Source organism: Vidua macroura, chromosome 1, assembly GCF_024509145.1.
Source record: "Vidua macroura isolate BioBank_ID:100142 chromosome 1, ASM2450914v1, whole genome shotgun sequence".
NCBI classification, from domain to species: domain Eukaryota; kingdom Metazoa; phylum Chordata; class Aves; order Passeriformes; family Viduidae; genus Vidua; species Vidua macroura.
Window position 1 is genome coordinate 2,678,984 of NC_071571.1, and position 12,528 is coordinate 2,691,511.

At 43.3% G+C, this 12,528-nt stretch overlaps 1 protein-coding gene across 1 annotated transcript in view; it reads left to right on the forward strand.

The window, feature by feature from the left end:
* Positions 1 to 12,528, forward strand: part of OBSCN (obscurin, cytoskeletal calmodulin and titin-interacting RhoGEF) — a 168,714-nt gene that overhangs the window by 112,681 nt on the left and 43,505 nt on the right. Inside the window, exons 79-89 of the mRNA XM_053972858.1 lie at positions 313 to 395; positions 1,275 to 1,448; positions 3,099 to 3,258; positions 3,731 to 3,847; positions 5,047 to 5,211; positions 6,281 to 6,439; positions 7,481 to 7,658; positions 9,457 to 9,570; positions 10,413 to 10,580; positions 11,414 to 11,516; positions 12,083 to 12,212. Coding sequence (XP_053828833.1) covers positions 313 to 395; positions 1,275 to 1,448; positions 3,099 to 3,258; positions 3,731 to 3,847; positions 5,047 to 5,211; positions 6,281 to 6,439; positions 7,481 to 7,658; positions 9,457 to 9,570; positions 10,413 to 10,580; positions 11,414 to 11,516; positions 12,083 to 12,212 — 1,551 coding nt within the window. The remainder of the gene's footprint in view (positions 1 to 312; positions 396 to 1,274; positions 1,449 to 3,098; positions 3,259 to 3,730; positions 3,848 to 5,046; positions 5,212 to 6,280; positions 6,440 to 7,480; positions 7,659 to 9,456; positions 9,571 to 10,412; positions 10,581 to 11,413; positions 11,517 to 12,082; positions 12,213 to 12,528) is intronic.

The window sequence follows — 12,528 nt, forward strand, 5'->3', positions numbered from 1 at the left end:
TTTAAAATTTCTTGTTCCTGCTGCAGTTTAGAGCCATCCCTTTTGCAAGGAGTGATGGCGGAGGAGGTTGAAGGGGTCTGGAACAAGGTTGTACTTTTTCATGTTTTTATTAGACAATATTTCTGGTCTGTGCAGGGGTTTCTGGGTTGGAAAAACCTAAAAACTCCAGTACAAAAAGAAATTTCACACTGGTTTAGTAATTGTTGGACTAAACAGGACTGTGAACACATGAGAGCTATTCCTCAGTATGTATAGATAAAAAGACTGTCCACTTCCAAGAACTATTTTAATTTTTTTTTCCTAATATTGTAGTTGTCACCGGAGTGGGGAACAACAGAAATTCCAGAGTTTCCTGGAGAGTTTGTTTCTGAAGATGAATACAAAAGGAAGCTAAGGTGAGCTCATGTCATTTGGTATTTGCAACTTTGAATTTTCCTGCCTTTTGAACCACTTGTATTTTGTGATTGATTTCAGCTTAGGAGAATTCCAGGCAACCGAGATCACAGAATCATAGAATGGTTTGGGTTGGAAGAGACCTTAAACACCATCTAGTGTCAATGAGTCCCATGGGCAGGGACATCTTCCACTGGCCACATCCAGCCACCCATCCATCCATCCATCCATCCATCCATCATCCATCCATCCATCCATCCATCCATCTATCCAACCATCCAGCCATGTGATGCCCTAAGAGGCTGACCTAGAACAGAGGCTGGACAGTGTTAAAGGAATAAAGTAGGGATTTATTAAAAAGGCCTTCAAAGGATGCACCTGGGGCAGTGCAAGAGCTCAACTGTAGCTCCACCCAAGATGGATGCCGGGTCACGAGTTCTCGCACTTTTATAAGTTTTGGTCCATTTCCATATTGGGGTTAATTGCCCAATTACAGCTTCAGGTTATGCAGTCCCATCCTCCCAGTTTGCTCTCCTCAATTCACTGTTGTTTGCACTTTTTGGGCCTGAAGCTGCAGCAGTGTGCTTGGTTCTCAGGCTGGAAAAGGATTGTTTTGTGTGACTGAACTGTGAGGAGATCTTGCTAACACTTTATATGAAGTTCAGAGTTATATACCAATGCAGTACAGAATCTGGAAAATATGAAAGCTAAAACTTAAGGCATCACATGCATCTATCCATCCCCACAGGGGATCTTTCAACACACCCCAGGAGTCACTTCCTCTGATCATAAATCCATACTTTTTACAGCCTAAAAGCCTCTCAAGGCCAATTGGGATGATTTTTCTGTGATTTCTTTCTGCCTCTCTGTCTCCCCTTCAGTGTTCTCATTCAGGAGCTGTTGATCTCAGAGGAAGATTACATCCAGGATTTACAGTTCCTCCAGACTCATCACCTTAGGTACACTGAGACCTGTCCCAGTGTGCCAGGAGCTGTTGCCAGTCAGAAATCCACCATCTTCAGGAATATTGATGACATTGGTCGCTTCCATTCCAGGTGGGCATTCCCAAGTGCCTTCATTGGAGACCAAAGAGTAGCATTATTATTATTATTATTATTATTATTATTATTATTATTATTACTACTACTACTACTATTATTATTATCACTACTATTCTTAATATTATTCCTGATGTGGAGCACTGGCACTGCTGAGGTGCAAGGGAATTGATGCTCCTTTCAGGAGGGTAAATGATGGCATGACTTAAATCATAGCACAGGGCTAGGACTTCCATAACCCCCTTCAGAGCTTCAAGGCTTCCTGTGTCCAGCTCATTTCTTACTCTTTTAAGTGAATTTAACCGAGAAACAGTGAATTATGTTAAAAAGCAGCAAGACCTTACAGGTGTTTCAGTGGTATCTTCATAGAGATATTAATCCATGTAAAACTGATGTAGCATCTACGAATTTCAGGACACCTTCCACTATCCCAGGTTGCTCCAAGCCCCATCCAACTTGGCCTTGGACACTTCCACGCCACTTCCAGTCACAGCTTCTCTGGGAAATCTGTGCCAGGGCCTCACCACTGGCACAAGGAAGAATTTCTTCCTAATATCCCATCCAACCTAGCCCTCTGTCAGTTTAAAGCCATTCCCCCTTGTCCTGTCCTCCAGGCCCTTATCCAAAGTCCCTGCACAGCCATGCCAGCGAGGAGGAACGGCATTGTGCTGGGTGAAGAGGCACTGAGCAGTTTAACCTAAATGTGGCAACATCCCTTATTTCCCCCCATCATTTCTGCCTTGGTTTGAAAAGACAGGTGTCTGCTAAAGAAGGCAGGAGCCTCCCCTGAAATGGAAAATGTAAATCCCCTCCCTCTGAATTAGTATAATTTTTGAAATTAAGGGGCTCTCAGGCAAAGATATGGGAATAGGAACAACAGTTCTTTACTAGGAAAATTAAAAATACAAATGCAATAGTACAAGCAAAAAAAAGCCCCACTGACAATCAGAACAGGCCCTGGCAGCCTGTGGGTCAGGGTGGTGGCAGCAGTCCTATTCCATGGTGGCTCAGCCCTCCTGCAGTGCCAGCTGTGCTTCTGCTGGAGCAGGGTCCTGGACAAGACTGGAGTTTTCCTCTGAAGCTCCAGGGCTGCTGGAGATGGGCCTGGGCTTCCTCTGGGAATGCAGTGGGGAAGAAAGCTGCTCCTCTGGGAATGCAGTGGGGCAGAAAGCTGCTCCTCTGGGAATGCAGTGGGGCAGAAAGCTGCTCCTCTGGGAATGCAGTGGGCAAAGGCTGCTGTGGTGTCCCAGAATCTCAGATTGTATCCAGGTAGGAATGCTTGGCTCCTCCCCTGGGCAGAGCATCTCCCCATGGGATGATGGAATTTTCTCAGCCATGCAGGGACACTCAGTGGCCATGAACAGAAGATAATTAATAATTAATGGCCCATGAACAGAAGAGATCTCCTGGAGGGAGGATTGGCTGTGGGAGAGACAAAGAAAACTGCCCAATGAACAGCAGAGAACTGCCCCACCTCTCAGAGATAGGAAATAGAATACCCCCAAACCATATCTTACACCCCAGGACAATTTCCCTTTACCTGCGTTCACCTGACATCTCCTGATTCACAGCCTGGCTGCTGGGGCTGTGTTTTTAGCCTCATTCCAGCACCTTCTCCTCAGCTGTCCTGTGCTCCTGTCCCCACAGTGTGTTCCTGCGGAGCTTGCAGGGCTGTGACACTGATGATGACGTGGCCATGTGCTTCATCAAGCACGAAGCTGAGTTTAACAAGTACATCCAGTACCTGGTGGGAAGGATCCAGGCAGAGTCAATTGTTGTCAGCAAAGCTGTCCAGGATTTCTACAAGGTAAGGCAGGAGCCAAAGCACCTGTGGGAAATTCATCCTGTAACTCACTGCATCAAGAAATGTCATTATTAATCATAAGTGTGAACCTCAAAAGTATTTGTAGTATCTTTTGCTAAATATAATTGCAAAATCTTATTAACTTAAAATTAGTTAAACTTTAAAAATTATTAAAACTAATAGTTTTTAATTCACTTTCTAGCTTTTTTCTGGTAAGTATGGCCAATATGGGAACATATTTACATATTTTTGTGCATTTATTAATATTATAAAGATTATACAGACATTAATGTGGCTGTGTTTAGGTAATTGTAATTAAGGGACATTTTAAAGGTCACCACATTATAAGACCAAGAGAACCACATAAATCATAAATATAGATAAACAAATCTTATTTCTCTGCTCCAGCTACTCGGGATTTTTTCTACTGCTCCTTATAACAACCTTTCCTTGTTATTCCATGTATTTTTTTCAGAGATACACAGATGAATTTTTAACTAATGAAGATCCCTCGCAGCCACTTATCCCACCACTGCAGCACTACCTGGAAAAACCCATAAACAGGATCCAGCAGTACCAGACAATAATTAAGGTAAAGAGGTGTGGTTACAGGTTTATGTTCTGCTCTGTGCAGCTTGTGCAGAAAAAGATTATATTTTTATTTCTTATTTCTTGGCTTCCTTCTGATAAAACTACAATTGAAAACTGCTTGAGTAAACAGGAGATTAATCATCACCAGTGGTGGTGTTCTCTAAATAGTTTTGTAAATGTAAATCCAGGTGGAAGTCCACAGATTCCAACCCCATAAAGTTCAGTGAGCTTTATCTTTAAATGTATGTAAAAATATACTCTATTTATAATATAATATATGGTTGCATGGATGACAGGTATGAATTTGCTTCAAACTCAGCCACATTTATGTTATAAAAATAAGTAGTTTCCTTGTCTAAGATAATGACTTACCACTTCTTTTCCTTATATTTTATACTGATGTTCTAGTAAGATGAAATTATTGCTTTCTGAAAATCTTTACTACATTCTAGCACCCTGAAATATTTTGCCTTCCAGGCTTGCATCTGTCCCACCATCTTAGACCATAAGCAAACATTTCAGAGCAGCATTTTTAACAATATTTTCATGGGAAATAGCACTGGGATACTCAGGAAGAAAATAATCATGGCAAAATATTTATGTATTCTAGTGTTGTATAAATGAGCAGCTTGAATATTTTGAAGAACTTTCTGCTTTTGAACACAGTCTTGCACACAAACACCAACATTTTTAAAGGTCTCTTGGAGGAGAAAAGGCACTTTCCATGCCTTCATTGCTGAAAGAGAGGAACAGGAACAAATGTGGGAAGAACAGGGAAAATGCCATTTTACATTTTTTCCAGCCTCTCTTTTTATTAATCTAATGTTGACTCAGCATAGCCACATGAATTCCTTGTTCTCTGCTATTGTGAGGGTAAGCAGAAGAGAAATGCAATGGGTACATTTAGGATCACTTTGGAATTTTTGGTTTTCAACCACCAAAGCATATCTGGTGTTTGTTTCAACTTTATCTTTGCTTGACATCAGCTGATGTAAGGATAAGCCAGACTGGTTAGCCTTTAATACTGCTGAATAGGTAGGAAAAAAAGACTTTGTTATCTAAGCAGTCTGTGGTGAAAAAAATGGGATAAAAGTTGCTGAGATGAAAGCGACAGAGCAGGTATTGAGAAAATCTTTGGCTCTGAAGGAACTGCTTATTTTCTCTCTGATTGTCCATAACATTTTCTTCATTCACCTACAGGAATTAATCCGAAACAAAGCCAGAAACAGCCAGAACTGCACTTTGCTGGAGCAGGCCTATGCCATTGTGTCTGCCCTCACCCGAAGAGCAGAGAACAACCTCCACGTCTCACTCATTGAGAATTATCCAGGGACCTTGGAAAGCCTTGGGGAGCCCATCCGCCAGGTAACTGGAATTTCCCAGTCACTGCTGGTTCCATGTCTGCCTTCACCAGTTTCTAAGGAGCCCTAGTTCTTAGAAGAAAATCCTTTAGAAATGATATCTGAAAGCGATTATTTGCTTATTTCACTTTCTGCTGTCCAGAAATGGGTGTTCTGGCTCCACTAAGGTTTGAAACACCAGAGCATGGATGCTTACGGAATAATTCACGCATAATTCAGTTATTTGCCTTTGTGACCTGCTCATCAAAGAGGAATAAAATTGTTCTGGGCTGCTACATGATCTAAAAGGGTTTTAACTCATTATTGGGAAGCAACACAGGGCAGTTCCTGGAGTTACTGGCATCAAGAGACCCATGTGCTCCCCCAGGTTTATCCCATGAACCAGGTGTGTGGCTTTTTAGGTGACCTAGCTGTTAGGACACTTTAGTCTAGGACTTCCAACACCGTCAGTCAAATTCTTGTTTCTTTATAGATTTACTGTGTTCTACCAGGCAAGTAATTTATTCTGTCTGCATCCAACGTTTTCCATGGGAATTATGGAGTATTGCTGAGTGGGGTTGTAAGGCTAAATTACAGTGATGCTGTGGTGGGCATTCACCTCTCCACATTTAGGCATCCAAAAAGTGTCCAGTCACATCCCTCGAGTGTTTACTTCTCCCTAGAGATGCCAGGGGAAGCCCATGTCACTAGCTGAGCTGTCTGTGTCTGAAGCTATGTGGAATGAATGTCCTGCTCTGGTGAAGGTGACCAAATCACCATACAAAGCATCTGTATACCACACAAAATGCAATTTTCCTTTAATATTTCCAAGACTGTATCTACCTGACAAGGGCTGTCTATTTTTCTGGCAGCAAATAATACCATTTAAATGTCAATGTAATGACAACCACTGGCTGATGAGTCACCTTTAGCATTAGAAACCATCTGCTGTGCTTTAACAAACCAGAGATACATCAGGGGATGATGCAACAGGAAACATTTGTTATCTGGGCACTGAAAAATGATGGTGAGACATAACTGTGGTAATTATTCCAGATGTGTCACTATGTGCTCTTCCTTCTTTTTCCTGTCAGGGCCACTTCATTGTGTGGGAAGGAGCTCCAGGAGCTCGAATGGCATGGAAAGGACACAAAAGACATGTTTTCCTCTTCAAAAATTATATTGTGATCTGCAAACCAAAGCGAGACACAAAGACTGACACCTACAGCTACATCTTCAAGAACATCATGAAGGTCTGATCACTTTATCCTCACATAAAGCATTTCTCTTTCAATTAGAGCTTTACTTTTATATCCAGCTTGAACATTCTTCTAATCCTTCTGAGCTATTTCTTTGCTTCAAAAAGACTTTGAAGCATAAGTAGAATCTACATTTATCCCAAAATATCTATTTTAAACCTCTCAGAAACATGTCGGAAACCACCAGGGTGGACTTTTACCATGCAGCAAGGAGATTACAAGAACAAGCATTTATTTATTTCTGTTCCTTCATTTAATTAACAGCATTAATATATTATATTGATGTGGATTTTGCTGCCTACAATATTTTCTTGCATTTGTAAATCTCTGGTTTTGGCAGTCTGTAGTACTGGGAGTAAATTAGAGGGGATTTTATTTCCTGAATTCCATCAGGTTCTCTCTGCTGGTTATGTCCTTTCCTGACACCAATTCCTGTTCAGAAATGGAAAAATGCAGAGGATTTGACCCACTCATCTTCAGACATTCACGGTTAAAACTGCCATAAATTGAGAAAAGAGTTTTCACAAGGCAGGAGATGCTCAACACCAACAAAAACCAGCCAACCAACTAAAAAAAACATGGAGTTCTCGACTAAGCCCAGCCAGGAGTTTCTGAAAGTCCTTATCTCTGTCCTCATCAATATTCACAGGCAGATTTTATTTTCCAAGAAAAATAAAATGGAAACATTTCCATGCTTTGTCCAGAGACTGCCTGTTCTCTATTTTTTTCTGTGTTGCCTGGGCCCAACCCTTCAGGGACAGTGTGTTCCACCCTTGGGATAACTTTTAATGCTGAACATTGTTTTCCTGAAAATCTAACCCCAGGAAAATGCCAGTTTGGTAACCAGAAAGTCAAATATAGCAGGGAAAATAACTCTCACAGTAGCTCTGATTGCTCTTCATCCAAAGCCAGGTTGCACTGGTCACGCGATCTGAAAAATCTTTGAAGAAAGTGCGAATTAGCCCCTTTGTGCTGTTGGGAATTCTTAAAAAACACAGGATTTATGGTGACTTTCTTGCCCCTTCTGTCGCTCAGCTGAACAACATAGACGTGAACGACCTGGTGGAAGGGGATGACCGGGCCTTTGAGATCTGGCACGAGCGGGAGGACTTGGTGCGCAAGTACCTGCTGCAGGCGCGGACCGTGAACATCAAGAACTCCTGGGTGAAGGAGATCTTGGGCATCCAGCAGAGGATCAGCGAGCCCATCTGGAGTAAGTGTGGTGCCAGACAACCCAAACCTCACCGTGGGTTTTCTTCTTGGATGGTCTCCTTGGGTTGATGCCTTGAGAAGGCTGACCTAGAACAGGGACTGGACAGAGCTAAAGAATCAAGCAGGGATTTATTCAAAGGATCTCCTCCATGGATCCACCTTGGGCAGCACCAGAGCCCAGCCAGGGCTGCACCCAAGATCAACCAAAATGGTCCCAAAATGCACGAGCGCTCCCGGGGCCTCTCACTGGGATCAGCTCTGCTCCATTTGCACCTTGCAGTTCATTGTCCCATTACAGCTTTAGCCCATGCACTCCCATCCTGCTTGTTTTTCTCTCTCCAGCCCACGTTGTTTGTGCTCTTGGGGCTGAGATTTGGATCATTTGTCCTTGGTGCCCAGCTGGAGCAGGAATTGTTTTGTCTCCCTGCTCTGTGAAGGGAGATCACCATCCCCTGATATGAAGCTCAGACCCACACACTAAAGCAGCACAGAAACTGAAAAATAAGAGCTAAAACCTGAGGCATCAGATTCAGGAAATTAATAAAGAGGGAGAGAACCTGTTTGTAGTCATTAAATGAGCAGGTCCAAGGAGGGGATTCTGCCCCTCTGCTCTGCTCTTGTGGGATCCCATCTGCAGTGCTCTGTCCAGCTGTAGCGTCTCCAAAATAAAATGGACATGGAGCTGCTGCAGTGAGTCCAGAAGAGGCCTAGAAGTTAATCTGAGGGTTGAAACTCCTCTCCTGGAGGAAAGGCGGGGAGAGTTGGGGTTGTAGCCTGATCCAGAGTCCCACACAGCCCAGTACAAAAGACCCTGTGACTTTGCTGGGTTCCAGACTCTTTACTCGACTCCTGGCTTACATTGCTCTATCTTTGCCCCTGTGTTTGCTTTGGAATTTTGTCTGGACATTAAGGCTTCATCGTTCTCAGTGTCACTTGAGATTCCACCAATTTTCAATCCATAAAATCTATCAGGAGGGATATTCGATTTTTATTTTCCAAGCATCAGCTACAAATGGTGTCCACTATAGCGTAAGGATATTTGGCATCTTAAAATGCCAGAACAGCATTGGATTTAGTCCATATACACTGAAAACAAGTCTGGGGACTTCATTTCTGTGCCTTTAGTGAAGTGGTTTAGTGAGGAAGACTATCAGAATAATTTTATATGGTTTCATATAGTAGCAATGGGTTAAAATAAAAGTCGCTTAATAAAGGAACAGGTTGCCCAAAGTTGTGGCTGCCCCATCCCTGGAAGTGTCCAAGGCCAGGCTGGATGGGGCTTGGAGCAGCTTGGGAGAGTGGAAGGTGTCCCTGCCCATGGCAGGAGTGGGAACATTTTGATCTTTAAGGTCTCTTCCAACCCAAACCACTCCATGATTCTATGATTCAATGAAAGCATAGATTTTATTGTAAGGACACCAGCAGAGTGCTGGTTTGGATGTCCAGGCTACATTTTATTTGAGGAATTGCCTTAATGGTGACAGATGTGTGGTGTCCGAATAACAGATGTGCTTATTAAAGTCATGGTCTAAAATAATTCCAGATCAGCAACAAATTCCCGTTTTTCCATATGGTCTAACATTATAGGCAACAACAGACTTGTTACAGACTGAATTTAGTCTCAGACAAGCAAGGGGAGCATGTCACCTATTAAGTCTTGAGCTGCTAAAATTTCCTGTTCAGTTTTTCCATTCTGAACCTCACAGATTTGCAAAAATTATTCTTATCTCACTTAGCAGCAGCCGTGCCATGGACAGAGCCCCCTCCTCCAGACTAACGCGCTTCCTCTGATATTTCAGTCCCTCCAGACTTTGAGGAAGAGCTGGCAGACTGCACAGCTGAGCTGGGAGAGACAGTCAAGCTGGCCTGCAAGGTGACAGGAGCTCCCAGGCCATCCATCAGCTGGTACAAAGGTACGAGCAGCAGGGCATGAGATGCACCCTCCAAATGTGCTCCCTGTCCATATTGCTGTGATAATTGGGCGGTGGGTTGATGCCTTAAGGAGCTGGAGCAGAGGCTAGACAGAGTTAAGGGGAATAAAGAGGATATTTACTGAGGTGCCTTCAAAGGCCACACCCTGGCAGTGCCTGGATGGCTCCAAGACAGAAGTAAAAGAGCTTGGTCACAAGATCTAACATTTTTATAAGTTTTAGTCCATTTAGTCCACATAGGAGTTAACTGTCCAGTTAATAACTTTAAATTATAAAGTTTCATCCTCCTTGCTCGCTTGCCTGCCCTCCTCTTTTCATGTTGTTAATGCTTTGGGCTTGAAGTTTGAAGAGATTTTCCTTGAGTCTCCAGCTAAAATAGGATTGTCTTCACCACCCTGTGAAAAGATCCTAGTAACACTTAATGTAAAGCTAAAAGCTGCACACCAAAACAGAACAGAAAAACTTAAAACCTAAGGTACCAGGTAACCCAAGAACTGATCCCCTAAAGATACTCGAGTCTAGAGTTTTTGGGCATTTTGGGTGTGCTCCTTTGACTGGAAAAGCAGAATTACGACTGTACAGAATGTATTCTGGGATAATTTCACTTCTAAATGAGGAGTGGTAATGTATGAGGTCCTTCAACAATGCTTTGCCCTGGATGATGTTTTATAGAAAGCTGGATGAAGATGAAGAGCTGATTCCTCAACTACCAACACTAGCTGCAATAATACAGCTGTCAGCCCTCTCAGGATGAAAAGCTGGATGAAATTCCTAAGGAGGAAACTGTTAGTAAGCGATTTTAAAAGAAATAATTTCTCTTTCAGATGGAAAGCCCGTGGAGGTGGATCCCCACCACATTATAATAGAAGATCCTGATGGCTCCTGCACACTGATCCTGGACAACCTGACAGGGGCTGACACAGGACAGTACATGTGCTTTGCTTCCAGTCCTGCTGGGAATGCCAGTACCTTGGGAAAGATCCTTGTTCAAGGTAAAGTCCTGCACAGATGCAGAGTTTTAAGGGGGTCTGCTATGAAATACCTTAAACTTGTACCAGCCATGGTGTGACCAGCAGGACCAGGGCAGTGACTGTCCCCTGTGCTGGCACTGCTGAGGCACCTCCAGGCTTGGGGTCAGTTTTGAGATTATCATGAGCAGAAGGAAATTGAGGGGCTGGAGGATGTTCAGGGAAGTGAATGGAGCTGGGGAAGGGGTTGGAGAACAAGAAGGGAGCTCTGGGGGCTCAGCCTGGAGAAAAGGGGGGACCTTGTGGCTCCGCACAACTCCTGACAGGAGGGGACAGCTGGGGGTGGTCCTGCTCTGCTCCCAGGGAACAGGGACAGGAGGAGAGGGAACGGCCTCAGGCTGGGCCAGGGGAGGTTTAGATTGGAGATTAGGAAAAATTTCCTCACCAAAAGCGTTGTCAACCACCAGAACAAGCTTCTCAAGGAACTGGTGGAGTCACCATCCCTGGAAGAGCTCAGAAAACATTTAGATGTGGCACCTGGGGACGTGGTTTACTGTTGGCCTTAGCACTGTTAGTGGTTGGTCTCCATGACCCCAGAGGTCTTTTTCAACCTGAATGATTCTATGTTTCTATGATGTTATAAATACCAAGACATTCCAGGGGTTCTATACAACATATACTGGATAATATATTAAAAGAAAAAAAAAAAAAAGTTACATACAGGCAACTTTTTTAAGGTCAAAAAATTTGGTCTTTAGTATCCTTTATACCCAGTGAAAATCACCTGGTCAGGGACATGCCCTTACTATCTGTTCCTATTTCCAGCTACCAGTCACATTTACCTTTGCTTTCTGCAGTGCCCCCACGGTTTGTGAACAAGGTCAGAAATGCTTATCTTGTCGAGGGTGAAGATGTCCAGTTCACCTGCACTGTGGAAGGAGCACCCAGGCCTCAGATCAGGTCAGTCCTGCAGCTCACATGGGAACAAATCCTGCTTTCCCATTGTGCATAGTCAGAAAAGTAATTTGGAATTTATGACCCTTTCTTTACTGTGTCTTCTGTCTTAACCCCATCCCAATGCTGGCTCTTCATGATCCAGACATTCCTGAGGTTCTGAGCAATTAATTCTAGCTAGAATTTGAAAAGAAATACCTACAGATAGACCCTGAGGAGGACTCTGTCCAATCTAAAGCCCTGGAAAATATTTTATTGTTGGTTATCCTCCCTGCCTTACCCCTGACTTGATTTTATCAGGTATTCAGACAAAAAGCTCAGCAAATCTTGTCTTGTCATCATTTAAAACCCTTTTCCAGCACTGACTGAGGAGATCTCTTGGGAAGAATCTCATAAACGTGTGCAGTTTCATACCCAGGTGTGATCGACCCACCTGCAGCCCTCCCTTCCAGGATCCAAATGTTTGTCTAAGGATCAGCTCCGGAGTTGTTTGATGGATGGATCAGTGATCTTGGGGACCTCTTGATGCTGCATAATTTTTCCTGGCTTATGCTCCATGTTTTTCCACTCAGATGGTACAAGGATGGGGTGCTGCTGAAGGACACCAGTAAATACCAGACTTTCAGTGAACCACGGAGTGGCATCGCAGTCTTGGTGGTCAAGAACCCTTCCAACGAAGATATGGGGCACTATGAATGTGAGGTGAGTTCAGAAAGATTTAAATATCCGTCACCTGAAATGATACAGGCAGAAGAATTCATTTTACTATGAGAGACCCGTGGCTGAGTAATTGCTCATAAGAATATTATAGATGGTCTTGAGCTAGATCTGGATTGTGAGTGTCCAAAAGCTTCAGAATATTCTGATCTGACAGTTTGTTGGTACAAATAAAAATTGATGGAGCTTGTTCTGGAGCTTAAAGTCAGATCCAGATCTCTAGAGCAGGCTCTTACAAAATTTGTGACCATTCTGATGTGATATTTTGTTTCTGGACTGTCTTTAAATTATGCCTAAGAAA